The 26,215-nt window shown below is 39.4% G+C and overlaps 1 protein-coding gene across 2 annotated transcripts in view; it reads right to left on the reverse strand.

Annotated features, from left to right (window-relative positions):
- FBXL5 (F-box and leucine rich repeat protein 5) overlaps positions 1-26,215 on the reverse strand; it is a 67,116-nt gene that overhangs the window by 11,836 nt on the left and 29,065 nt on the right. Inside the window, exons 1-9 of one of the 2 annotated variants that reach the window (XM_027729472.2) lie at positions 23,437-23,578; positions 11,285-11,500; positions 9,475-9,570; positions 8,507-8,690; positions 6,181-6,363; positions 3,762-3,887; positions 2,914-3,062; positions 2,637-2,719; positions 76-798 (exon numbers count right to left, since the gene is read on the reverse strand). In XM_027729472.2, the coding sequence (XP_027585273.1) occupies positions 76-798; positions 2,637-2,719; positions 2,914-3,062; positions 3,762-3,887; positions 6,181-6,363; positions 8,507-8,690; positions 9,475-9,570; positions 11,285-11,500; positions 23,437-23,574 (1,898 nt within the window). In that variant the 5' untranslated portion in view covers positions 23,575-23,578. Of the gene's footprint in view, positions 1-75; positions 799-2,636; positions 2,720-2,913; positions 3,063-3,761; positions 3,888-6,180; positions 6,364-8,506; positions 8,691-9,474; positions 9,571-11,284; positions 11,501-23,436; positions 23,579-26,215 lie in introns of those variants that run through there. The other variant, XM_039383574.1, reaches the window with a different exon arrangement.

Consider the following 26,215-nt stretch of genomic DNA (forward strand, 5'->3'; position numbering starts at 1 on the left):
CACTCCATAATGACCCAACAAATAAAATCAGAAAAAGACATAATGCAGCAAAATAGCTTGAAAATGTCTCCTCACCTGAGAGCACGGTCTGTGATCTGGTAACATCCTGACAGACTGAGAAACTGAAGAACTCGTGCAGTCTCTTCATCTGTTTTTTCACTCCCAGAGTATGCAGAGTCTTTTTTCTCTGACTGTTTAGTCCTTATTGGTTTTTTACACAGTGCAGAGGACTCTGGAAGTGCTCGAATAGTTCTTAGTGCTGTCCCAGCACAGCAAAACGAGTGACCGCAGTAAATCAAGTCAGTAGAAGCACAGTGCTGCTGCCACCCTCTAGTCCTTAACCCATAAATGTCTCTACTGTAGCATGATGCAGAACAATTAATATGGGATGTTGGTTCCATAAGACAAAATCCCTCAACATTTCTGTGTCTCCACTCTGCAGCATCTTCAATGTCAGCTAAATCATCTGCATCCAGCATCCACACATAAGCAGAACTGAAATTTTCTGAGCCGTCAGGTCTAGTCCAATGGTGCTCACTGCCTCCTCCTTCAATGAGGTTTTCATTGCTGATTTCATGCAAACAATTATACTTCTGGTTGGTCTGCAGAGTAATCTCTTTGTTTTTCCACGAAGACTTAGCATTCCTATTTCTGCAGCTTTTCAGAATACCTCTGGTATAATGAGTTGATATAATACCCAGTGCTCTGGAAATCCTCTCTATAGCCACATCTGTAATTTTTTCACATCCAGACAGATCAAGATGGCGTAGATTTTGACAATAGCCAACTGAAGACCAACTGAAATCAGGAAAAGAAGTGTTTGGTTTGTTGGTGGTTGGGGTTTCTTTAGGTTTTGTTCAGAAACAGCTGTTAAGGCTAAATATACAAGAGTACATTTCACAAGCAAAATACTTATATTAATTCACAGAATATTTAAAGGAACTACCCCAGAATGGTTAGATTTGATACTCCGAGTGCTGTATATATGCCTAGAAAAATTATGCCTAAAGAAATATGAAATCAATTATAAATCAGTAACAACCTGTATTTCTCCATATACTGAGACTTAAAAGAAGTCCAAATATGCCATTGAAAAAATTTTTAGTAACAGATCAGACTGCAAGCACTGAATACATGCATAACAATTTCCAACTGCATTATACCCAACAGAAGCTATCAGGAGACATCCAAGTGACTAGACACAGCTAAGTTCTCAGAAGGTTGAAAATACTGAACTAGCAAATTTCACTTGCAGCCATCCCCCAAAAAGTACATCTGAGATAATACTTTGAACTGAATCATAGAATCATAGAACCAGCTGGGTTGGAAAAGACCTCTGAGATCATCAAGTCCAACCCTTGAACCGGCCCAGGCGATGTCAGCAAGTCACGACAGTCGAGCCCGAGAGAGGGAAAATGGACCAGAGGGGATGGAACCGGACGGGGTCATTGAGAGAATATTACATAGCAGTTGTAATTTCTAGTATTTTGAGTTTCTCAAGCTTCACTCTTTATACATATTGAATGATCAGAGTACTTAGATCATATATCCTCCTGTCATTTCCCATTTCTTTCAGGAAGACTAGATGGATTCCTGAAACACATTCTGTGTACAATACTAATTATTCCATAATTAGAGATTAGACGTTTTCCTGTTAACAAAACCTCACTCTTCAGCCTTATCTTTTCTAAGTGAAACAGAAATTTTATCTACAGTATTATTGTTACATTAGCTAAAAAAGTATATAGCTGATTTAACTGATCTTTACCTATCTGTAGGTAATGTTACCTATCATTTACCTTCCATAAGCCATTATTTATATTTACAGCAAGACAAACTCATTTCTGAGTTACAAATTGGAGTGTTGAAAGTACAGATGTATGAGGAGTGGCAAGTAAGGTAAATTTCACTAGATATTGACAAAGGTTCACAAAGATTGATTTCTGAGCCCCAGAAATTCTCTAAAGCTATTATTTCAACTGAAACTTCTTGTACAAGCTGTAGAGTGTTGCTACCAGCATCTGCTGGCAAAATTTTCTGTGTTGTTCACATATAAAGCTTGAGAGCACCACATGATGTAAATGCAGAACACCAAAATACCCGGAGTCTCAATACCACAGTAAGACCCATTGGTGCAGGCTCTACATCCGTGCACCATCCTGACATCAGTGACATTTCCGCAAGCTTCAGTAAAACTCAGGAATCTGAAGTCACCACACCTAAGCCTTAAATCTTTGCCTACCATTTGATCAGTGTCTTAAACAGCAGTATTCCAAACCCTATCAGCTATATCAGACCAAGAGAATACCTTAATTGAGAGACTCCGTAAAAATCTATGGACAATTTCAAGTTAATTGTTAATATTAGAACAATACACAATTATTGTTATGGATAGCTACACATTGACTGGTACAAAACATCCAATAGTGAAGACAGAGCATTTTAAATGGCCACTACAAAGTTACAAGTTTCACTTGATGTTTCGCTGATTTGTTACTCTGGTTTAGTTCTTAGTTATGTGGGATTTCTGAATGTGATTTCTGTTTCTTTCTGTATTGGCAACAGACTAAGATATGTTTGGATGTTTCTCCCACCCCTCAATTCATTTGTTTTAAAGGAAACAACAATTATCTAACCTTTCAAATACAGAGTCTGAAATATCAGTTTGAGTGAGATCCAAATATTCCAAGTTGGGGCAAAGCTCCAAGATCTGTCTAACCTGAAAAAGGAAAGGAAAATAATCAGTAAAGACACAAGCCAGGAAGGCTGCACACAGCGTCAAGAGACATGTAAATTAACAGTCTTTTGAACTGCAACCCATGTTCACTAGTCAAGCGTTTTGAACTCAAGCACATCGGTTATTAATTAGGGGCTGCACAGTCAATTATTAAATGCCAGTTTCAAATTACACACCATTTTGCTGGACACTGCAGAACTGTAGGCCAATACCAACGTCTTCACTGAGGAGCCTACTTGCGGGAGGACATGATGAATTAAGCCATGAAGTAAACGTTTTTCCATTTGTGCTATATTAATGGCAAGTGAATCTTCAGCTGCCTCTTCTGCAAAATAAACCCAAAGAGAAAGATTTAAATACGCTTGGAGTCATTTGGAATTCACCTTGCCAACTTACACCCAACAAGTTATTGGAAAACTAAAGAAAGCTTAAAAAGGCACAAGTTTCATAAAGTATCTTACAGCAAACTTTTTCTGAATTCTAGCTCAATGGACTACTTAAGCCTCATCTTTAAAAAGCAGATGTTTATCTTTCTAACAGTCCTTAAGAGTTTAACTCCAACAGCAAGTAAGACCATTACGAGTCTTAAAAGAAAATTACCATTAAAGGACTTCAAGAAGTATTTACTACGGATTACATATTGCTCAGGGCTGCCTCAGGCAGAGTTCTTTTACAGAAATACTATATTCATAGGGCATTTCATATCCTGTGATATAACAGCTTAAGACCAATTTTAAATTAAACCTAGAATGCATTAGGATGCAAAATGATTCATCCAAACCTCCTGAAGAGCTTAAGCCTAGCTTTTACTTCCTTAACTCCAGACACATCTCCATAACTCTTGTTTTACTTACTCTCAAGTTTGCTCTTTCCTAGATAAATTAATTCCACTCATTAAAAACAGCCGCCTGCTTCTCTCCCACCAACACCCATTCCCCTTTTTTTCCCCACTCAGCTCATTTATTTCTTACAGCTACATCATCTTCAGGGAAAAAAACAATTCACCAAAATCCATTTTACCTACCAGATTCATCTATATCAGCATCTTCATCCCATTCCTGGAAAGCACGACTTTCATCTTTTCTATTTTTCACCCATTCCTCATCAGGTTCTGTCTCAATATCTGCTGCAGGACCACTATACCAGTCACCTACTCACCCCCATACCCCAAAAAAAGAAGAAAAAAGAAGTTAATCAAAATTTCTCATCACAGCTGAAAATAGCAATGGTAACTTCTCAGTATACTGTGATCTAACTTGAAGACATAAATGAATTTTGCATTCATCTCAACTAAGGCTGCACTGAACCCTGACATAATTCTTTGTCTGATCTATATCTTAAAGCTTCAATATTCCTGGAACAGCTTCAGTACCATCACAGAACTCACAGCCTATTATGCTATTCTGAGACATGCCTGCTGTCCTTATTCACTTAGTAGAGATCAATATGATCACAAAAATAACAGAAACAATCATGGAATATTTGGATTGTCTAGGTGCTGAAGTTCTTTCTGGCATATAAACTAACCCATCAGCTTGTAGTATAACACTTGGTTGAACTTACCTTCATTTTCCTCTGGAATCTCATAATATGCAGTCAACCAGAATATATTTTATTAGCCTGGTTTTAGTCACTGCACATGACAACTCCAAGATCATGAAACCCAAATTCTGTAAGCACCCTACTTACAAGAGCTCCTTAACGTATGTTTTATAACACACATATGACTCAAATCATTACACAATAATTTTTTAGAACATCTGGATGAATGTGAAGATCAGCAACAGCTCCACTGTTTTAGCTGGTAGAGCACCCCTTCTCCCCAAGAGTAGCTGCACAGGCATTAATTTACTTCTAGTTTGGGTATATTGCAGTGTTGGGCCCAGGATAAGCATGTTTGCTGCGTCCCTCAATACAGACGTGCTCAAAAACAAAACCACCTATTCTACTATCTCATAGCAGAGGACCCCACTCTTCCTAAAGCAAGAAGAGCAACTCCTCTTGAGTAGTGTCTAAAAGAACAAAATTTCTTACATGAGCAACACAACGACAATGAAATTCTAATTGACCATTAACCAACTGTAAAGGGAAAGGTTTTGGTAAGGTTTGTCATGTTTAACCCATCTTTATATTACATAAAAAGCCAGAAGCCCTCTCTGTATTAGGAGGTGGAAAAAGTTAAAAATTCAACTAAGCCTACCTAAAACTAGAATTTTATGTTTTTTCCCTCCCTCTGGTAGTAAATCTCTTTTGAGAAGCTTCCACACAATTTAGAGCACTCCTGCACAAACAACTGTAGTAGTACAGACAGTACGTCATGAGACCAGCTTCCTGTTGTGCCAAAACCAGGTCTAGAAGCACTCACTTTAAGCAGCTGCCAATTATTATTTTTTTTTTTTGTGCTGCACTGAATTATCAAGTCAACTAGGTTTTAAATGAAAATTGAAGAATTTGAACTCGGAAACCCCTCTACTTTTGATTCCTCTCTGCCTTGTACAGATTTTAGAAGTCATAAAGGTTTGGCCAGAAGGAAGTTTTTAGCCTTTATGTATCTAAAAAACTTCCTCTCTTTAAATCTTAAAGGCAAATAAAATACTTACTAAACAGCACAGATTGTCTCCTTTTTACTGAAATACAGATTGGCAGCAATTGTGAAGCCTGCAGTGCCATACTCCAGTGATTCTTTAATACTGACATAAATATGGACATAAAGCTACAAATACACTCTGATGACTCGTAACTGGACTCAATGCAATACAGAGTATTTTGTCTATTTGAAAGGGTACTTTTCCAAAGGTCATAACTTCTCAATATGAAATTTTAATTAATAGGAGATTGTGAGGAACAAAAGTTATAAAAAAAACACTCAGTCCTTCCTGGAGTAGAATTTATTGAAGTAATATATCTAAAGAATACATAGTAAAAATAACATTCATACAGTTTTAAGTCTGAATATAAAAAGTAAGACTAGATTGTGAGGAAACATCAGAAATCCATTTAAACTTCCATTCTACAGTTATGTATTCTATTTCTACCTAGTAACCTAATGAAATCATTTTACTGCTAGAGGTGTAACAGCAGTATTTATAACGCAAAACTCCTTAGATTCTTAAATAATTCAGATGTTGTATTAGTGAATATACTTACTAGCATTCATACAAGCAAATAAACCTCAGCAAAACCAAGCAACAGTTTGTATACGAAATCTACTCATGAGTTACAACTAAGACAACTTCTAGTTTCTAAATTCTACAAGATGGAAGTATGTTTTACAGATTTTTAACATTTAATCAAGTTTCAGGACACCATCCTTGTCAGAAAGGTACACCCAGCATGCTCAGCTGTCAGGCTTGTTGTACGTGACAGCCTATTCTAAAATACTCCTTATACACTGCGAAATGCTGATAATTGATGTTCTTTCAAAAGAATTAAATTTAACTTACCTCTGGCCCAGCGAACAGGGTAAAGGTGTTTCCAGAGAGATCCAGTTTTAGCCAACTGTGACCATTCAGTGCTTACTTGACTACACTGACATAACTCTTGGGGGTTAAGGTAACTGAAAATGGTCACCATTACTTCAGGAGGGAGATTAGTAATATTTGTGGTGTGCCCTGTTACTTCAGTTTCTGAAATATAGAAAGTGTGTGTTAAGTGATGCACAGCCTCATAGCTTTAAATAACAGTAGTGGAACTCACATTTTGACTATGACAATCAAAAAAAGAGTGTCTAAAAATGTTTATCAATTGTTCGGTAAAAGATAAGTATCAGTTTAGCTTTAAAGAGCTTTCACTGTAATAACACCTTGAACAGCAACAATAGCTTAATTTTCTGTTTGCCACTTTCTCAACCGACTCCTTTATTCCAACCGAGACCTCCCAAGGGTTCGAAAAAGCCCCGGACAAAAGTAAATTGCTGCTACTCAGCTACAGGAAGATAAAAGCAGTACCTACTATAAGTTAAATGCTTTAAAAAAAAAATGCCTTCGGTCACAGATGATACATGTACCTGGTTTGCCACATTCCCAGGAAACAGTACCAGCACATGGAACCTACCAGCTGGGACCACTCCCACTGAAAGCACTCAACCTCTCAACTAGGACACAGACAGAAGTCCATGCTCAACCTTTGCAGCTGTCTCATATTTTATTTCTGACCACTGTAATTATTACTTCAGTGTAGTAACAGCAGGAGGAACCATTTCCAATAGTTCCCTTATCATCATAGTACAAAGAGAGCAGAAAACTATGTAAAGTAACAAATTCACAGCTTCGGTTACTGAGGTTTTTTGTCATTTTAAGAGATTTTTAATGTTTTGTTTTAGGACAATTTCCTTGAGAAAAATATTTCTAAAAGAGTTTTCAGGAGTCCTCAGAAATAGCAAGTTTCAAAAATTAACAGTTTTACTTTTAGAGTACCTAAGACTTTACAAGCATCAAATTTCTTTTTGCAAAGAAGCTTCAAAAGAGAGTATAATGTAAACTTTATCCCGCAAAAAGCTATTGCTACTTTGGAAATTAAATACAGTTTCACTTGGTGAATCAATATTTATTTGTACACCTAGTGTGTTGCTGCAGGTAAATTACAGAGAATTTTGCATGAAAATGCAGTTTAAACCTGTACAAGAATGCAAGCTGTGTTATTTTCTTCCCTTTTTAAAAAAATAAATGCAAGAGACATACTCTCCTCTAAAACACAACCTTTACAGAATTACTACTGTCCCAAAACCACTATTCCAGCTAGACTTAACAGCAAGTAATGCCATAGGGCTACTTCTGTCACATTCATCTGTTAAGACTCAACAGTATTTCACAGAATGGACCATGATCTTTTCTGAAGGCTTCATCTGGAGGGCAGAAAATGACCAGTTGAGTAGTTCACAGAAGTCAAGTTTCATCAAAAAAATCTCATTACAGAGTAATTTTTCACATTTTTTCTAAAGAGAACAGCACATCTTATCAACACCACACACAGTTCATGACAGCTTGCTCTACTTACCAGTCTCACATCTCAGTATTACACTTTTGGTACACTAATTCCCCTTCTTTGGGGCATTAACTCTTCTTTGTTAAGAGCGAAAACTGTAAATACCAACAACTTAGACTGATTCAGCAGTCATAAAACAAGCCTGAATTGTACTTTGGTAGTTATCCATTTACTCTAAGTTTCACCAGAAAAGGTAGTTAGAGATGAATGCAAAATAAATATCCACTTTCAGAATACACATTTCATCTGACCTATTCACATGTTTCACAGATTCATTCCCTTGCATTACTTCAGTTTCTTAATGATTCCTGAGAGGCCCAGGGAAGTTAGGTAATGGAGTTGGGAAGGTGAGTTGTTTTTAATTTGAAATATTGTTACTTGGCTAACAATTCTGCATTATTAAACCATCAACAGAAAAGCTTACAAAGCTATCCTGAACTCCAGGAATGAAATGCAGGGTCTGCAAATAGAAAATATAATTTCAGTGGAAGCGTAAAATTAGAAGCTAATTATAATTTCTGTCTGTTTATTGTACCAAATATTAGCATGGGAGGGAAGGGAGCATAAGAAGGCAGAGAACAGATAAACAGTGAAGTACTATCTACACAACAACCTGCCAAGAAGCCTGTATCAAACAGTAAAGTTCCTGAAGTTTCAAAACTGGTGTGAAGAAATGCCCATATAAGAACTATTCTATCTACCCATACATAACTTTAGCTATGTCATGGGTGTGGTTTTTTTAGATAAAAACTGCAGTTTGAAAATTACTTTAATTAGATGCTTCACCTTGATCTGCCTTCTCGTCCACAGAATACTTGAAGACCTTCTGAAGCTCTTCTGCTTGATTCCACTTACTAAACCCTCTGAATTCTGCAGCCTCTTTCTGTGAGCAGTGCTGTGCAATTACTTTCTTCTTAATATCTTTTAGTTCTTCATAAGTAAAGTATTCCATCAACATTGGCTGAAAAACCTAAAGCAAAGGAAAAAGGGAAAAAAAATATGGTGCTGACAGACATAACATTACACAGACCTAGCAACACAAAATTTCCAATTTCAATTCTCTCAAAGTAAAACATGTCATACATTAAGTGAAGCTAAGGACAGGACCACAGAAGTTCTGAATTCCAACCCTTTGCTTGCCAACTGATAACTGCACAGTATCAGACAAGCTGTTCACCTGTTTTCCCCACCAGAAAAGGGAAGTGATTAAAGCTCCTCAACCTATGTAACTTATTGAGTACTCACTCGGAAGGCAAAGCAGCAAGGAAGAAAAACATGAGAAAAGACTTCCCTTGGACAGACTTTGGAAGAAGATGTTTCCCAGTTTTTGGATACCCATAAATCATCAGACTGGCAATACTAGTCTGTGTTTCAAATATAGGTCAGAGGCTGTTTGGGAGTGCCAATTTGAGTCATGAAGCACTGGTTTACAGGACCTCTCTTTTTTCAATCAAGTTTTGCTACACATCCCTTTAAATAACTACTTGCTGCAAACAAATCCCAGCCCCAGTGGACTTCTGTTATCAGTTTTTTAAACAATCAGGATTTCATCATAAACTTTCAACACATTCATGGTTTCAGAATGTGTCACTTTCCAGTCAGGGAACTTACAATGACACCATAGTCCTAAATGCAAATTAGCATAGCAACAGAAACAGAGAATTGAAAAAAAAGAACCTCTAAGCCCTTAGTCTCTATTCAGTCATTCCAAATCCCAGAGAAGATCACCAAATCTGAGGAAAATTTTTACCTACCTCCTCTTCCTCTTTCATATGAGGAAGGAAATCCCTGGTAAAGGCTTCCAACCTCTCCTTCAGCTGTTTCGCATAGTTTAGCTGTTCATATTCATTCTGAGAAGAAAGCAAAGATTTAATGATTGTCCAATCTCATCCATTGAAGGACTGAACTGTCAAATAAACTAGTTTCCAAGGAAAGCCCATTATGCCTTCCCCGTGCATGCAGCATGTTTGCTCTATTTCATGTAAAGAATGTGTTTGCTTATGAAGCTGACAGTCCGTACTGGCCCCTTAATAGGCAGAGCAAAGTATTCCCTTCCTGCCTGGTTCCAATTTATTTTGTTAGCATATATGGATTCATTTGTCTAATCCCATTTTTACTTCACTGTAAAGACTGAAATATGCCAATCTCACAGTCTCACACAAAGTTCAAAGTAGTAACTGACTAATTTAAGTATTTGCATAGTTTGCATAAGAATTATTCTGGGACACATTTTAGGATGAAGTTCCACTTCACCTTTTAACTGAATACATTTTACATTAGTTATTCTAAAATTCTACCTTCCAAACTATAATTGGAATTTATAGTCAGACATGTATAGATATTTACTTTGGAAATTGAAAGAACTCTTAAATAAAGTAACTGATTTTTAAACACTTAAGTTAGACCAACCTCATCTATCAGTTTGTTAGCTTGTTCTCTGTGCCAGTAATAAGAAGCTGGCTCTGAAGTCTGCCCAGTAATTGCAACACATTGAAGTTCCTTGTAACTTTTACAGTAAATGCTGTTTTTCTTTTCAAACTTCTACAACATCAAGAACCCTGACTATTACAGAGAAAAGCTTAAGTCATCAGTTTAAATTGAACTAATCACACCCTAAAAATAGTTGAATAGTTCACATATAAGAAATCTGATTTTGCACACTTAAGAAGTCAAGTAACTTGCATCCTATTAGAGAAGGTGTAACACAAAGCCCAGCGTTAAATTTCCCTTCTCTTTCCCTTTCCTTCATTTTCTGATTCATTAATGGAAACAAGATAAATCTTATATGGGAAAATGAAATCAATCAACTGCATATTTAGTATTTATCTTACTGAAAATTCAGACCACACATACTAGAAATGTAAAATGAGATCTTAAATTACTACTGGAGACTACAGTTCTTACAGTACAGGAAGGGGCTGCTGAGCTGGGTATCCCAGGGGAAAGACATGGTGGAATTAAAGTAGGATTCTACTGGAGAAGAGCTTTACTTTCAGTCACTGTCAAAAAAGCCAGCTGGAGAAATAATATTTAGAGTTTTTAGAGGACTGGCACATTAACAGCATTACTGAGCTAGAAATTACTGGAAGGAGTACATGACTCACAGAACAAACAATGCTGCTTTTTTTGTAAGTCTGGGAATCATCTCCATTTGTGACAATAATACAACACTATGTACCACCAAAAAAAGGATACTTGAGGTTTCCTAACAAACTAATAAAAAACATTATTTCTATAGCCAGAAATTTTTTTGACCAGTTAGCAGAGCAGTCTTTATATTTGAATTTCCACATTGTCTCTCCAAAACACCTCCAATTATGCAGTGATGGCTATCTGTCACAAAATACATCTCTGAAAAGAGTTTTTACTAGAGATTTAGTAATTGTGATGAACGGCAAAAGAGTCTGTGTTTCAGACTGGGAAGTATCAAGAAACTATAAATGTTTCTTCTTCCTCCTTAGGAATAATATTCTCCTTATTGAGAATATTAAGAATTGAGGCAAACTAATATGTAATCACAGCATGATTCCCTTAGGGCACAAATCCTTCTCCTAGTCTACTTACCTTCACATTCTTTAACCCTTTCTCAAAGAGGCTAAGCATCTCTGAGAGTTTGTTGTCCGAGTGCACATTGTACACTGTCCGGCTACGCTGCTGAAGCAAACCAATGATACACTCATTTTCAATCTGCTCATGCATTTTAAACTCCTTGAATGTGGCATAAAGAGACTGCAGCAGAGCCCGAAAATCATTGTTGTTGGAGAAGTTGGTCTTGGAAAGCTGGAAGAAAGAAAAGCTCATTAAAAAACAACGAAAATCATGTCAAACTCAAGTTAAATCCTTAGAACAGTTATTAGCTCCAGTGATTTGCTGCTTTCATTACTTATAAAAGCTGAACACCTTCAGTTTTTTACATAAACAGAAGCCAGTAAAATCAAAGTTGTATTTAAGTAACATAAGCCAATCTTGTGAAACACTGAGGTAAACAAATGTAGAAAGATTTCCGGGCAGAAATCAATGCAATCTCCTCAGCCCAGCACGTTACTGAAAGTCTGAGCCCCTCTCCCAGATCTGCATTTTAGTCTCTACCAAGAAGCCATTAACAAATCCTTTTGTCTACCTTTAGGGATGTATTATCTACAAGGAACATTGAGTCCTACCACCAAATACAAACTACGCTAACTGTTGAAAGTTTCCCATGGACCAAAAACCAACAAATCAAGACAGTACAAAGTTCTAGGTAACACAGTAGTGCTATTTTTACATGTCTACAGTCACCATTGGCAACAATACGTTTTCAAACTGCATTTTCCTCTGGTGACTTTAGAAAAACTGGGTTTCTTCCATTCTTACGTTTTAATCCATGTCCAGCTTCAAGAATCATAGCCCACAGCAGTATACAAGAGAAAGCATTCCAAAAGTATAAAGTTTTTAATTTAATTCACAAAACAAGTCACTGGAATAGTCAGCAGTGCCTTAGTTTACAAAGGCTCTGGAATCTCAAGGTTTAACAAGAAATGGGCATCTGAGAGATACATGTTCATACACAGTACTTACATCAAAAAAAAATACAAATTGAGATATGTAAAACTTTTTTTCATTTAAAAAACCCTAAATGTACTTACTCATTGTGACATTGCATTGCCACTTCCTGGCAACCACCAGCAATGCAACTGAAACACACTGGACACCTGCCAAGTTCTTATGCAACTCCAAGTCAGCTGTACATACTGTACATTACATGCTGTACATATGAGCAAAATGACTCATTATGGAAAAACAAATTTACTTAGCTTCAGAAGAGAAAGAAAATAATGCACAATTAAGAAGCGTTTTGTTGGGTTTTTTCCCCAATAGACCAACTACTGGCGGGTCAGAAAAAAACTGATGTTTGTAACACGCTGTGTTAGGATTTGAGGCACACATTGTTATGCACATATCACTAACAGGAAAAGATCTTGGCTCCAAAGACATTTCTATCCTATACTAAGCTCAGAGAACGCAATACACAGAGCAGTGGTACCAGACGAAACCGAAGGCTTGACTTTCCATGTTGAAAAGCAGAAGCCTGAGCAAGCACAGGAGATGGGCACAGAAGCAACTCTCCAGGACAGCCTCCTCACCTCCCACCATTTGTGAATCAGACCTCAATAAAGAAGTGTGTTTTCTCATGTAGCATTTCTTTTGATTAAGGACTGTGTCAAAATAGTTCATTCTACCCATAAGGATCCACAGCACCCCAAAGACCCTTTTCCCCCCAAGAATCCCATTTGCTCCCAAATGCTTGGCATTTTGATTGACTTAAAATGTAAACAAGACTGTAGTGGATAACAGGAAGGTTACACAAATCTACTGTATTTTGTGGTTGGCTTTAAAAAAAAATTAATTCATAAAATTGGTCCTGATAAAAAAATACCTTCTCATCTTCCTGACTCAAAGTCTTTTTAAGACTCAAAATTTTCTGCTGAACCTACCTTATCATCCACAAATCTGAAATAAATTAAGAATCCCTTTGTGCATGCAATTTAAGAACATCTGTTACAAATGTATTGTTATAGAAGTCACTGTAACATGAAACACTCGTATATTCACCTCTGCTACTGAGGCTTCCAGCAGATATCCAATTGATGAGGAACTATGGAGAAGATATTGAAGTTTAATGACTATACTTGAATCAGAAGTCATTGTATTAAAAAGGCCAGCCAAAGCTGAGAACTGGCTTTTCAGAGGACAGGTAGCCTAGCAACAAAGTCACTCGGTCAGACCTGTAATTTCATTACTAGGCTGATGAAGTCTTATGATGGGGGACCAAGACTATTAACAGACGGCAGCTGCTCCATTCCGAGATCCACTTTTCACCAGCTCTACACAAGGAAAACTAGTGCAGGAGTTTAGCAGTGCGAGAAGAAAACCACCACCCCCCGAACTCAGACAGAGAATGGCAAGGGGGTGGAAATGGACTCTACTACGGGTATTTGTTGGCTCGTCAAAAATATAAAGCACAGTGCATGTGAGCCCTGAACAGCCTTAAAATACACCACACTAAACCAATGATCAGAGCCACAGGTGTTACAGATACCTGGGAGTTTTCTGGGCTTTTGAAGACATTACATTTAAACAGCTGAACATTACAGCGCAACTTGTTTTATGTTTGGAATGCAAACTCTAATTGAGGAGCAGTACGACAAGAGCAACAGTTCTGGTGACTCCTGAAATTTAAGAATTGTTCATAATCCTAACAGCACGAGCAACTGGCCAAACAACATTCAGCCCTTTGCATTGCAAAGTCTGTTTTAAACACTTCAGAGACCTTTGGCCGATGCAAGTATAGTCTAGAAGTAGCCAGGGGCTTTTAAATTCAGTATTAACTTTTTTATTAAATCCTTATTAAAATAAAATAAATGATGCAACTAAAGCATAGCTATGCTTGAAAACTCTTTGTAGCTCAGACAATCATATGCCAGTTTTAGGTGAGTGTCCAAGTCACTGGACTACACCAGAGCTATTAACATGCTCAAGATGAATGTACAGAGTTGTAGCAAACACACATCCTTCCATACTCTAAGATACTAAATTTTTGTGCTTCAAGAACAAGATACCAATACTGGCAATACTAACAGTAATTGTTATTTATACAGTGTTTCATGTTCACAACACTCAACTGAAAGAAACTCTACATTCAACTCCTGCATCTCCTTTGTGGCTTTAGTGCTTTAATTAAAAAAATGAAACTTTCTGTCCAACGGAGACAGAGATATTTCTACACCCACGATGCTGTGAATAAATAGGGAAGCTCAAGACTGCTAATTAAATCACCAAATAAAACCCAGTATTTACTTGGTTTCTGGGAGTGTTTTACACATGTGCCAATATGGAAAAATGTCATCTTAGAAGAAGAAAATTAATTTTCCAGTAATGTTAGCTTACAGTGAGTAAACTGAAACAGTTTTTTTCCTAATAACTATGCCAAAAATATATTTAATGAGTGAAAAAGGTTTGCTCCTTCCTTAAAAATATCCAAGCATATTATGAACTGACTGAAGGAGAAATCAGCAAACAGGACTAAAGAAAAAGTAAGCTGCTCTTATCAGACTTGCACAGCAGTAAGCAAAGTCTATACTGTGTTCTAACTTTCCCAGTATCCCTCTATTCCCAACTACAAGCTGAAAAACAACAAAATTATGAGGAAAAGAACAGGAGAGGGAAAATTGATTTTTCCACTCTCCTCAGAGATTTCACAAATTTAAAATGGAATAACTACTCAAGGTCAAAAAGTTTAACGCGGCTACAAATTCACAAACAGCTTTATTTCAAATGAAGATTTTCACCACCAGCACCTGCAAATTCTGAACAATCACTAATGCTAAAAATTCAGTCTGGAATCTAAAAAAAATTGAAAATATTTTTTCTTCCTGATCTTCTTGATCAATTGTTGTTTTTTTTTCATGTATCATCACAAGTAACATTTTTGACAGGTCAAGTTCCTATATATTCTGCTTTCTATGTGTAACCACATTAAGACTTACACAACCAGTTGATAGCCACTGGATGTGAAATAAAAGACAATATTTCTGATGATCAATGTAGACTAGATTTCTACCACTAGTTAACTCAGCAGATTTAAAACTAATTTAAAACTAATTTAAAAAATAGTAAAATCTTTTTCATTTTGGAGCCATCAAATAATTTTGGTTAAAAGAAAAAAGATATTAGGATAAATATCAGAAAAAGTTTTTCACTCAGAAGGTGGTTGGGCACTGGAACAGGCTCCCCAGGGAAGTGGTCACAGCACCAAATCTGTCTGAGTTCAAGAAGTTTCTGAACAATGCTCTCAGGCACATGTTGTAATTCTTGTGGTGTCCTGGGTAGGGCCAAGAGCTGGACTCGATGTTCCTCATGGGTCCCTTCCAATTCAGCATACTTGATGATTCTATTCTATGATTCTATGAAAAAAATTATTTTTAGAACAGCACCAGGAAAAAAGAAGCAGCATTACTAGTTCAGCTACAACTTTTCACTCTTACATTTTTAGGTATTATCACTTCACATATGCAACAGCATTAAAAGTCAAAGGACAGAAATCTGGACTCTGCAGAGATATTACCTCAATTTTATGCACAAGAAAATGGAGGAACAAAGACCACAACAAGGTGTGCCTGTGTCAATACCAAGAGCATGTGGTTTCATGTTATACTTAATCTACTGAAAATTAGGGTGTGGGGGTGGAGGAGGAAACACAGAAGCAGCAGCCCTGCCCCTGCTTCTAGCTGTACATTCCTGCTGCTTTCCTGGAGTGTGTGCTAGCAATCATGCAGCTGCAAGACAAACCCATGTGTTGTACTGATCCAGTAAAATGTTGTGCCTTTTTGCAGATTTGTTTTTTCACCTGGTCAGCGCACTAATAACACCCAACTATAGGCAATGTCTTTTAGGAATCCACAAGAAGTTCGGTTTACATGGTCCCCAAGGAAGAACTAGGGTGCAGAGATAGCCTAGCAAAGATGACTGTCCCAGTGTCACCTCTCCTTGGTTTACTCTATGTAGAGGTATATGAGGTGAACAGTAAGAAAATTGGCTGCTTCATGCTCCAGCTGTTCATATGTTTGAAGCCTTAAATCAGAGGAGAAATACAGTTTTCTACCCTGGGTGCTTTTCTTGGCAGTGGGTCAACTCAAAATAATAGTAATTAATTAGGCAGGTAGGACAGAATCTGGCAGAACTCAACAAGAAATTCAGAACTTTCAAGTGCCCTTCTGTCCATTGTTGTCCTTCCTACACAATCCTGTCCTCTGTGTAATCTTGTCAGTTGTTTTGCAGCATAACTAAAACCTTGAAATAGCGTCTCAAAAAAAAAACCAAAAAAACCCAAACCAAAACCAAACAACAAACACTGTATTAACTCAAAGATTCAGGCAGACAAAATTATTTTGTTTTTCAAAGAGCATTGGCAACACAGAAAGTAAAATCTTGTACTCTCTCTATTTTGAAAGGCTAAGGTCAAGCTGACAAATGCCAAGCATAAGAGTACAATGGATGTGAAAAACCCTACGGGTATCTCCATTTTTATTTTCCATTTTTTCATTTCCATTTTTATTGGTGTCTTTCACATCAGTATCTTGCACTACATACACGTCAATTTTGTCTAATGAATGTCCGTAGATCCGTTTTTGAATCATGAAGAGCTTTTCACAAAGAGATATAAATAACGATATGGGACTGACTGCACCAAGATTTTCAATGATGCAATTGCTGCGAGTGTCAGATCCCCCTGGGGACCACAGGAAAAGCACAACTCAGGAAGCACTGGTAAAATCACCTAAGCCTACTCCACCATGCGGTTTCCACAAGCAGAGGTTTACCAGGGATGGAGGGACACAGGCTGTTACCAGGTCTGCAGACATAATTTAAAAACATTTAAAAAAATAATTAAAGAAAAATCTAGTAAGGATATGAACTACAAGGGCCTTGAATGAAAGCATGATGAACACCTGCAATGATGCTGTTATTTAGCTGTGTCACATCATTCTAGATGCCGTAGAAGACTTCTTTCCTGTCTTATATCCTCAAGGCTACAGGTTCCCAGAAACACCTGGTCTTCTGTCCTTCTGTCAGGACATACCTGAAGTCCCATGAGTGAAATAACAGCAGTCTCAAGGCTCCTCCCCACTCTCCCACTGCACAAACACACAAACTACAACCACAGTAAAAATGCCTTTGTCCCTCTGCATCAGTCTCACTGCAATTTCCTAACACAATCAAAAGGAGGGCACTGGAAAAATTCCCCTCTCCAGCTTAATTCATCTTGGCACTAACTGCAAAAGCAAGAAGCCAAGTCTCTCAAGAATTACAACTTACACTATTTAATCAGTTAAAGCATATTCTAGGATAGCTGCATAAAACCTGTACTAAGACTGATACACACTAATTACAGTGTCTGGATTTTTAGATGAAATCAGTTTCTTTTTTTTTTTTTTTTTTTTTTTTTTTGTGCCACAGAATATGAGACAATAAATCATTGTTGCTTAAAGCAGAGAAGGGCAAAGGTGGGTTGTTACTGCTCTCCAGAACAGGCTGGGAGAGAGGACAAAAGATCAGAGTGATATCCAAAAGGTGAAAAGAAAACTTTTTTCCTACAATTCAAGGGCAAAATTGCTGATAAGCAAATACTGGGAAATAAAACTGCTACTATGTCTGGCATAAGAAAATACCCTCAGGTTCTTCTTAGGAAGGTAAAAAAGATACAAAAGGGAAGCATCTGACAGGTAAGACAAAATAGGTGTTTTGTTACATTGAAGAAATGGTGAGGCTTGAGGTGGCAACAAGAACTAAAAGCGTCCTGATAAACGGAGCGAAATCACCCTGTAGGTTTGAAGAGCTTCACTTAAACTCCAAACAAGTTTTACCACTGTCATCCTCCATTTCAGACCTCCTCTGACACTTTAGTTAAAATGCATTTATTTTAAAATGTAGATATTTAAAACGCATTGTCACTTCCAGATTCATCTTCAAAATATTCTTCTTCATAAAAAAAAATAGTTCAAAGCTGTCACTTCCCAATAGTCATGACAAAAATTTACTGAACTATTCAGCATCCAGAAGCTAAGATGGAAAGATAACTGGTAGAGTCTCTGATGAAACAGAGACATGGACAATAAATTGCTCACCTATTTCTGGATGCCAATGAGGAGGTTTAATTTCCTTCCATCGAGGAAGGAATTTTCTTCCATCTTCTGCCTGCAATGATAGCATAGCCTACAGTTTGCAGACTTACTGGGACTAATCATCCAAAGTAGTTGTTTGTTCATTCTAAACATAGGTGAAGGAAGGTGCTCAATGCTATGGGAATAACCAAACACTATGAATTTCTAAATCAACATACACCCATTTGAAGCAACAGTGGAAAAGGAATAGCACTGTACTCAAGTACTGAAGAGGGATTTCAAAAGGAGAATGAAAGCTTTACCAGCGTTTGTTGATTATAAACAGAGACACACTTATCTTCACAGAACAGGCATTTTCTGTTCTCAAGGGCATCAGGGAAAAAAATTTCACTTTGAAATAGTCATAAAGTTGAGAATTTATCTAGTTTTTCAGATTTCAGTCCCCCTGGCTGCCACAAAAGGTGTGATCATAACGTGGTCATATAATGCCCTGCCCAATGCTTTATAATGCCAACTCAACTTAATTCAGGAGTATTTTCACTCCTAAACAGTTCATCATATTACAGATGATATAAAAACATCACAAATTTAACACAGGAAAACAATCCATTCTCTTCAGCGGAAGCCAAAGCTTGCAAGGAAGAGAAACAACCAAGATTAAAGAGAATGGCAAGTTATGAAAAGGAACTTTTTAGGTATATGGAAGTTTTGAAAAGAATCCTACAAAAACAAACAAACAAACAAACAAAAAAAATCCCCACAACCAAAAAACCACTAAGAACTTGTCAATGCAGGTAAATTCAACAGAATAGAATTTAGACTTCAAGTTAGGAGGACAGAGGAAACAGATTATAAGAGAAGGGATACTTTATGTCAACTATTTAACAAGAAAGGTAGATGACAATAGCAAAATTCAATGTCTTCTTTGCTCAAGTCTTCGTAAGAAAATTAATTAGGAAAAATATTTAGGGCAATTAATTTTTAACAAAGAGTCAGAAGTGTAGGCTAGCAAAGAAAAATACTAGTTAAATATTTATATAAATTCAATGTATTCAAGTCAGCAGAATATGACAAAATTGATCCAATTTCCTGGAAGAACTAGCCAAAGTAATTACTGAATCATGAGAAATAACTGCAGAGATCTTTTGTAGAAAATTAAGATCACAGAAGACTGAAGTCAGGCAAACAGAAGGACCTTAGATGCTTTTGATCAAACACGCAAAGGTTTCACAATAAAGCTGAACTATTAAGGCAGCTGTTTACTCCTGCAGTGGTTAGTCCTGTTCCCTCCTCCCATACTGCCAGCCTGGTTCTGGAGCTTGTTTGACCTCTTAGTGAGCCAGTTTTACTGAATCATCTTTCGCTTCAGTTCCCTAGATGAACTAGCTGCTCATCAAGGGGCTGGCGAAGCACAAAGGATATCATCAACAATTAACCCTTCCAGCAGCAGCAGCCAGTTGTTACCTCCTCTCAGTCACAGTATGAAGTCTCACCCTAGTTTTGAGAGGCAGAGAGAAGGACGTGAGAACAAGCCATCAAACATCACTAACTGCATTATAGGATTTAGAGTGCAACCATTCTTCCTAATGCAGCCTAAACTTGCTGGGTAATTATATAACACAAAGATTTGAAAACATTCTTTGGCTGCAGTAACTCCACAAGAGAGCAGGAAGTTTGAAATCCCTAACAGCAAGACCAGGTGTCTTGTCTCTGGGAAAGGCCCAGCCAAAATTTAATCGCCGTCTGTATCTAGACCAGAGTCTGCTACTTCAGTAGTCCTGATCTTGAAGCTATTAGAAGTAACAATCAGCCAGCACGGATTTGTTTAGAAAAAAGAATCTGATTTCCTTTTGATAAGTAAACTACTTAAAAGGAAGATGATACAGATCACAATTTCTCCATGATTTTTGATAGTTTTGCCCTACAGAAAACTAATACAGTCTGTAGGAAATGGCAGGGTAGCTCAAGCACTTGCAAACAGTGCTCTCAAGCCACAGCTACCAGCCAAACCACAATGGGATTTTCAATATATGATCAGTCGAAACCTGTGCCGCCTCATGATGGATACGATACTTTCAGCCACAGCTGGGAAAGCAGGAAAGTTGGTAATACACAAGTGGCACATTCTCGAGTGTGGGAAACACAAGATCATAATGCGACAACCGAAACTGCCTCTACTGGACATCAACATGCTGACTTGGACGAGTGCATACTTGTACAGGATAGGAGTCTAATGACAAATATGAAAGGAAATTTGAGTATCAGTCCTCAGAGAAATATGGGATTATAGACGAGCACAAAGCGAGTATGCTGCTGTTAAAAAAAGACTGCAGAATAACAAATCTGCTCTACTCAAAACCAGCGTTGTCCCGTTTTGCACAACAGATTTCAGGAAAACACAGACATAATTAAGCTGAGGTTTCACAGTAGCTTAAGTCAATCTAGTTGCTGGCTGTCACAGTCCCCCCTCTGCCTCACGCTGGCTTCAGTAGTGACCTGACCAGTGCTTGCTGGCAGCACTACATCAACACAAAAACTAGCCTGCTTCAGACAAAAAATGTTTTCTGCCAGCTTAGAGCCTTTGTGAGTCACTTCAAGTGCTGATGGGAGCCAGAGAGGCAGGCAGTCGTAATAGCAGCAGTCAGATAGCTTGAACTGTTAGAGAATGGCAGCTTAGTCCTGACAAAAGCAACAAGTACGCTGGGGTACAGAAAGCGTGACCCATGTGATGAAGTAGAATGAATCAGTTTGCTCGGGACAGAGAACACATAACCAAGATGGAGGACAGGCTACAACTGCAAATCGGCATAAGATTGTTCTGAAAACGAAGAACGGTTCACTAGAGACAGGAAAACAGAATCTGCTCTATTTGTAGCAAAGATGACGTCAGGCATTAGGACAAGCTTTTTAGCTATAAAGACTGTCTGCTATAGCACTCCACTGCCTACAGGGGGGACATCCTCTAAGCACTTAAAGAATCTTCTTATCATCAGAATAGGAGATAGATTTGATAACACTGTGGATTTCCTTAATAAACAGACTTTTAGTTACTCTTATTATCCAAGTCCAGGGCACTGTGTACAACACAGGTAAAACCCACCATTTAAGAATGCAGCAAAGGTACAGTGAGATATCTGACAGCAACAGCTAACAAAGTAGGATAACTTTCCTAACACACCAAACATTTTAAATGTCCAGTTTACTGTTCTGTCTCACATAAAGTCCTGGAAGAACAAAATAAACCGTGTCTCTCTGTCCCAAAGGATTATTTAAATGCCTACACACTTCATCCATCAGTAACATCAAAACTCTTGCCCTGAAAAGCAGAGCATGGATGCATCCATTTCAACCTCACTAACATTTGGTGGAATTTAGCAAATACAGACGCTAACAGACAGCAACTACACAGTGTACAGGGAACCCGATGAACACAGGTAACAGGGAATTCACAAAATTAAAGAATCCTCAAGGTCAAACTAAAGTTATAAAGAGCACGGCTTTAGAGATTATAAATGCCATGCAAGCAGAACTACAGTCTTACCTAATTACAGCATCTCAATCACACAAGTAGGAAAGTTTTCCTGGAAGTTTTTCTAGTGCAAGGCTAGCATTACTCTAAGATAAAAGTCATAGGCGAGGCACAGAGTTCAAGTTCTGAAAAAGGGTTAAAGGATGCAACAATGAATGCTTTAAGAAAAAAGTGCTTTTCATTCACTTCTTTGAAGGAAAAAGGGAGCAAGCAAATTCCTGTATAAAAACTGCAAAAAATCAAATATGATGATCATTACAAACTGGATAGTTTTAATCAAAAATTTTTAGGAAAAACAATCATTCCCGCCCAGGTAATTTTATCAGTTGTGGTAAATTTGATCAAAACTTTGTGGAAGGCTCAATAAAAGTAAAAAAATATGTCTACAGGAACAAACCCCAAATGACAACAATATCTGGAGGTTTAAACAAAACCTGTTCGGTTACTGCCAGCAATATGCTGATATGGTTACTGGGGGTCATGGCAGAGGAAGAGCCCCAGGTGCTTGTTTCCCTTCAAGTAAAATCCACTCTGTTAAGACATCGTAAGTTTTCCTGCCGCCACGGCTTGAAGTTAACTGCAAATGCACCCACAGATAAAAGGTAAAGTGAAACTACACAAGGTCTCACCTTCTCCTCTCCCTAGACCCTCTGCTCAGCCCGTTCAGTAAGCTAACCTAGCCAAAAAACAGCTCATGTTTTCTTTACCCGATCAGCAAATGGAACGGGCTCACACGAAAGGGCCTGGTGAACTCCAGACCACTGCAAGGTGGCATGTGGAAATCGGGAAGGAAGCATGAACTCCCCCATCCTGCTGGCAGCAGTAAGCTATTATACTGTCTCTCAAGTAACTTCACCCTTCTTTTAAACTTGTGTTAGCCAATCTGGTTCTCCCAACAGCTATTTAAGCCCACAGACGGGAGGCACTAGTTCTTTCAGTAGGAGTGCTGGCTGTGAAGTATTTGCCCAAAACCCTCCCACCGCACTCAAAGCTGCTGCAGGGAAGTTTGCCTTTCAGGTGACACACCAGTCTTGGTTACTAACTACCCTGACGCCAGAACAAAAATTATTTTTTGTCTACGAGCAAAACTGCATATATTTAAAATAAAAGAACGCACCTAGGGTACCTCTAAACCACTCGCCAGTTAAACGCTGTGCATAAAATCGCAAGCATAGACCGTGAGCGGGCAGCACGCACAGTGTCCTGCCTGGCAGGACAGACTGACAAACACCGCCGGGTCTGCCTGCTCAGAGAGCGCCAGGACGGCGGGGCGGCTCAGCCGGTGCCCGGCGCTGGAGGGCGGGACACCCGGCCCTCGGAGCAGCCGGGTAGGGCAGCAAGGGGAGCCCCGGCCCGGCGCGGCACCGCGGCGAAGCGGCACCCGCAGCCCCGGGAGTGGCCGGACAGCGCCCGGTACGAGTTGCCAAAGGGGCCGGGGCGCTGACAGCTGCGCACTCCTCGAGCCTGCCCTCCCGCCCTCCCTCCCGCCCCGGGGCAGTGCGGCGAGGGCTGCTGCCGTGCGCTACCTTGTCGCAGTAGAGCCCCACGAGCTGCTTCATGCGCCAGTGCGGGGCGGAGAACACGTCCACCTCCTCGGGGAAGGGAGCCATGTTCTCCCCATGGAGCCGCGCCGCGGGCGGCGGCGCGAGCGGCGGCGCGAGCATCCACACCGCGCCTGCGCCCGCCCCGCGTGACCGCGGCCGCCGGTGCCGCGCGTGCGCCGCTGGCCCCGCCCCTGCCCCCCTTCCCCGCGGGCAGTGGCGGTCGCTGGGCCCGGGATGGGGCTGCCGTGCCTGGGGGTTTCCGGGGCTGCCGTGCCTGGGGGTTTCCGGGGCTGCCGTGCCTGGGGGTTTCCGGGGCTGCCGTGCCTGGGGGTTTCCGGGGCTGCCGTGCCTGGGGGTTTGCGGCGCTGCGCTGAGTTCTGCTTTGGAGGCACACCTTCGGGGCCGTTCAAGTGCGCTGACGTACTGCCCGACCTGAAATCGTGCGCCTTGGCAGCGCTGAGTTAGTGGCTTGTGGATGTAAGGAAACAATTTATAGAATCACAGAGTCGATTAGGTTGGAGAAGAGCCCTGAGATCATCGAGTCCAATCTGTGACCGAACACCACCGTGTCGACTGGATCGGGGCACCGAGTGCCACATCCAGTCTTTCCTTAAACACCTCCAGGGACAGTGACTTCACCACCTCCCCAGGCAGCCCGTTCCAATGCCCAATCACTGTTTCTGTGAATAAATTCCTCCTTATGTCCAACCTAAACCTCCCGTGGCACAGCTTAAGATTGTCCTCTCATCCTATCACTACTTACCTGGGAGAAAAGGTCAACCCCCCCCGGCTGCAACCTCCTTTCAAAGAGCAATAAGGTCCCCCCTGAGCCTCCTCTTCTCCAGAATAAACACCCCCAGCTCCTTCAGCTGCTCTTCATAGGATTTGTGCTTCAGACCCTGTACCAGCTTCACTGCCCTTCTCTGGACACACTCCAGCACCTCAGTGTCCTTTCCTGAATTGAGGGCCCAGAACTGGACACAGTACTTGAGGTGTGGCCTCATCGAGAAAGGTCCTAGAAAAGCTATTTGTGCATATAGCAGTCTAAAATTTATGGTACTGTTTTGCTGATATTGAGACAGCATTTCTGAAGGAAGACTTTATTTGTACTTTGCAGCAAGAGGGACAACTCCCAGTTGCCCAACCAGGAAACCATGAGAAGCTAGGAGCTGAAAGAAATCTGCTATGCTATAAAACACAGTCATTACAGAAACTGAACTAAATATGTGTGTTTACAGGAAGTAAAGGAAATGCTTCACTGAAATACACTGAGGAGATGACAACATCAGGAATAAAGCGGGTGTGGCAGATGAACTGGTGTTTGTGAGGGAAAATGTGTGATGGGTCCTAAACTAGGCTGCAGTGGGGAATCTGTGCCCAACTTTTTGCAGTATTTGTGCCAAATAAGCAGAGTTAAATGTGTTTGTTTAACATCCAAGGCAAATGGACCAGGAACACCTGCTTGTGATACTCATCTGCCCATGCAACATTTCGAAATAAGCAGGAACACTTGGCAGAATTGAGATCACACATGGATTTGACAAAAGGTGGAACTGTCAGCCAACATGGCAACATGTACTAAAATTGTCCACAAGTGTTGCAATGTGTAGTAAATGTCCCAAAAGTACATTGTCAAACATAAACTAGATGGAGCAGGCCTTTCTGACTAAAAACTATTACTATAAAATATCTATGTTGCAGATATTAAATGTGTTAGAGCTAGCTACTTTATAGATGTAAGCAGTTAATTGTAAACACATTGAAATATTCTGAGCAAAGGCACATGACTTTTTAGTCTAGTATTGCTCAACATACTAGTGCTTGAGAATAAAATACTGGTAAAAGTAGTAAATAGTGACCGGAGAAGGAGAGATCATGTTATGAGGGTTATCTCGCTTACATGTGCACCATAATCTTTTTATCTCTTTATCTAAGGAAATGAGGCTTAAGCAATTGCAGTCTTGGGTGTTTCCTTTTCCATGCATGCTTTCCACCTCGATGGACTTTTGAACATGCTGGCCTACTTAATCATGTCTGCAAACATGTACAAACCTTGGAAGGTTGAATTCATACAGCCTTGGGGGGGAGAAGCAGTTACACATGTCAGCAGTTGCACAAGAAAAGGAAGGCAAAGCACAGGTATTATGCAGCTGGCTAGCCAGTGCATGGTTGTGTTTACTGCTTGGTTAGTAAGCACACCTCTGGGTTTGGGCTTGAGCATGTCTTTCACAGAGAGTGTGTCACAGCACATAAGGGAGCAAGTGAGACTGGTGTTACTGCTGGAGGTAGAATCATGCACTGAAGACACAAACCCTTAAGAAACAATGTTTGAAGTTCAACGCTTACAGAGGAGCTTGGGAATATGAGCAGTTTCAATGTCATGTTTCCAGGCCTAAAGCATGTAGTCATACAGAATTGAGGTTATTCTGTCATCAATTCATGCCTGAGTTGTAATAGAGGATTAACGTTCCCACCTGTTACACCTTCCTTCTGCTGGAAGTTACCACTCCTATCTAATAGAAAGAATGAGAATATGTAGGTTCCTCATCTTCCCGGGCTTCAGAATACAAACATATGCTGAATTTCATGGTTGTTTGGGTTAATATTCAGATTGTGAACTCGAGTATCTCCAGAGCAGATATGCTGCAAATTTGGCTGACTGATTCATTGGCAATAACTTCTTCTAGGAGAGAGGGACAGAGAGCAAGGGACAGTGATCTGCATACAAAGCATGAATTGCCAGACCTGCCTTAGAAATCTG

This window comes from Pipra filicauda, unplaced genomic scaffold (assembly GCF_003945595.2).
Source record: "Pipra filicauda isolate LSUMZ 115617 unplaced genomic scaffold, ASM394559v2 scaffold316_size853178_pilon, whole genome shotgun sequence".
NCBI lineage: Eukaryota > Metazoa > Chordata > Aves > Passeriformes > Pipridae > Pipra > Pipra filicauda.